The 2530-nt window shown below is 63.9% G+C and overlaps 1 protein-coding gene across 1 annotated transcript; it reads right to left on the bottom strand.

Annotated features, from left to right (window-relative positions):
* Positions 1 to 876: 876 nt before the first annotated feature.
* On the bottom strand, positions 877 to 2510 carry MNEG_14667 (hypothetical protein; the record flags this gene model as incomplete). The annotated part of the gene is made up of 4 exons (XM_014036860.1): positions 877 to 1205; positions 1530 to 1618; positions 2083 to 2183; positions 2451 to 2510. The coding sequence occupies 4 exons, from the start codon at positions 2508 to 2510 to the stop codon at positions 877 to 879; spliced, it is 579 nt and encodes a 192-aa protein (XP_013892314.1).
* Between the last annotated feature and the right edge of the window lie 20 nt (positions 2511 to 2530).

Below are 2530 nucleotides of genomic sequence, written 5' to 3'. Positions count from 1 at the left end.
CGGCTGGTGGGGGTGATGGTGCGGCCCCGCCGCGGACGGCGGCGGGCCGCCGCGCAGCAGCAGGCGCGGCGCCGCGGCCCCCGGCGGCGCCGCCGGGTGGCCCAGGCTGCGGAATGGGAACCCGAGCTCCAATAAATCGTAGTAGGCGCGCGCCACGCCCAGACCGAGGCCCGCCGAGCAGGCCGCAAAATAGGCGAGCGTCGCCCGCGACACCATCGGCGTGGCCCCCACCATTCCGTGCCAGGTCACGCGCGCCGGCCGCGCCCGGCACTGCCCGCGGCGGCCGCCGGGCCGCTGCCGCGGTGCTTGCGGTGCGTCTGGTGGTGGCGCGCGCGCATGCGCGTCTCAGGGGTGCGGCCACATCGCAAGGGTGGCGGCGCGTGCGCGCTTTTCTGGGCCTTTTTGCTGTGACGAGAGCTCCTGCACCTCCCATCATGCAGCTGCTAAACCATTCAATTGCGCATCCACATACGCAATCGAGTTGCCACGTGTGTGCTTCTTGCTCACCTGCTGGCGCTCCACCGTGGAGCGCCCGTTCTAAGTCGCCTGCACTGGGAGTCGCGTCCTGCCTAAAAAGACGTATACAATACCCCAGCACTACAATGTACACGTGATGGTTGGGGCATCAAACCATTGTCACCGTGGGGCTGTATGCGAGTCACTGCGAGTGACACGGGCTGGCGGTGGACAAACGCGCGACAGAAAAGGCGTGCAAAATTGCGGCAAATTGTTACACGGTGTTGAATTCTCAATGACACCGACATGTCGCGCGCGTGGGCGCATTGACCGGTCCATGCACAGCGCGCGATGCGTTCAGATGCACAGGATTGCCGGCAAGAAAAGCGCAGGACATCGATACATCGCAGCATCATCCCCTCACCCCTCCACGCTGCCGCCGCCGCCGCCGCCAGACCCGCCGCCGCCAGACCCCGCCGCCGCCGCCGCTGCTGCCGCCTGCGCCCGCCGCTCCTCCTCCTGCACCTTCACCCAGTGCGGCTTCGGGTAGGCGTCCCCGAGCCACTCTATCCCGTACGGCCACGCCGCGTCCCGCCGACCGCCCGTGAACACCGACAGGCCCGCCGTCGGGCCGCCCGCGAGGAAGGCCGCCCGCTCGTCTTCCGACATGGGCCGCGGCGGGTAGGCGTCGAACACGTCCCGCAACTCGCTCCCCAGCACCTCTTTCTCATCCGCCAGCGCGCGGATACCTGAAAAGAATACAGAGTTTCAAATCGTATTTGTGTAAGTGAGGTTTTGCCGCACCCCTCGCATCAACCCCTCTTACGGCCGACCGCCACTACTCCTCTGCGTCTCAACACACACTCGTTCACACACACACGCACACGCACACACACAAACACACACACACACGCGCCAACTCACACACACAACCATCCCTACCAGCGCACCCCTGGCGCTCACGGCACACAGCACACCCCTCCTCTCCTGCAGCCCCCTCCTCTGAGACCAAGAACACAAGTTCCCCCTTTTGTCACCGACCCCTCGCCCCCCAAAAGCCCCACAGCCCTCACCTGCCCAGAGCGCGTCCCTGTTTTCCTGCAGCATGACCTGCACGTCGCGGTGGCACGACACGATCACCTCGCGCACGGCGTCTTGGTACCTGTTTTGGGTGGGGATGGCAGGGCATGGAGTGCGTTTTTCAGGTGTTGCCATGATGTGTGTGTGTGTGTGTTTTGTGGATGTAGAGGGGGCAATTGTGTTTGTACGTATGTAAATGAGAGTGAGTGTGTGTGTGTGTGTGTGTGTGTGTGTGTGTGGTTGTGTGTAAACGAGAGAGAGAGAGAGAGAGAGAGAGAGAGAGTGTGTGTGTGTGTGTGTATGTGTGCGCGTGCAAACTGCATGTAGTCGCATGCGTTACTTCTGAACAAAGGCTGCCCTTCATGAAAAGTCTCACATCCTCTTCAGGCATCTCCTCTCACCCTTGACCTGCTATTGCCGCCTCGTGTACCGCCCCCTGCGTTCACCCCACCCCACCCTGCCCTCCAAACCATCAGATAAAAGCGCTCCACACGACGGCCGGAAAATGCAGGGCGCGTCCCGAACCCGGTCAAACTTGGGTCAAACCTGTGCCAGGTGACGTCGGAGGGGTCCTGGGGGTCGAACCGCAGCTCCTCCACGCGCGTGGGCCAGTCGGCTGTGGCGTCCATCGCATCGACAGAGATGACCTTGGGGGGTTTGGGGTGAGGGTGGGGGTAGCGGGTCGGGGGTGAGGTGAGGGTGACGCGACCGGGGTGGGGTGGTCGTCGAGAGTGGGAGTGCTGCGCCGCGTGGCAGTCACGGAGGGACGGCTCGACTCCCTCCCCGGCGGTTGGGCCGTCGAGAGTTTTCACTGGTGAAGCAGCGCCATGCGCAGCTCGCGCGGTCCGGGGGGCAAGCGCGGCAGCGATGATGTCAGAATGACGTCACTGTATGTCAGCCGAAAACGGGCGCACCTTGCGCGGCCTGTTGCTGCCAACCGCAAAGTCGTGGCTGTAGGGGGTCTTGGCCCACATGGTCAGCCCAAAATCACTCA

The sequence above is a fragment of the Monoraphidium neglectum genome (genome assembly GCF_000611645.1).
Source record: "Monoraphidium neglectum strain SAG 48.87 unplaced genomic scaffold scaffold04669, whole genome shotgun sequence".
Lineage (NCBI taxonomy): Eukaryota > Viridiplantae > Chlorophyta > Chlorophyceae > Sphaeropleales > Selenastraceae > Monoraphidium > Monoraphidium neglectum.
Note: the sequence above shows the minus strand (reverse complement) of the source record. Positions and strands in the feature narration are given on the sequence as shown.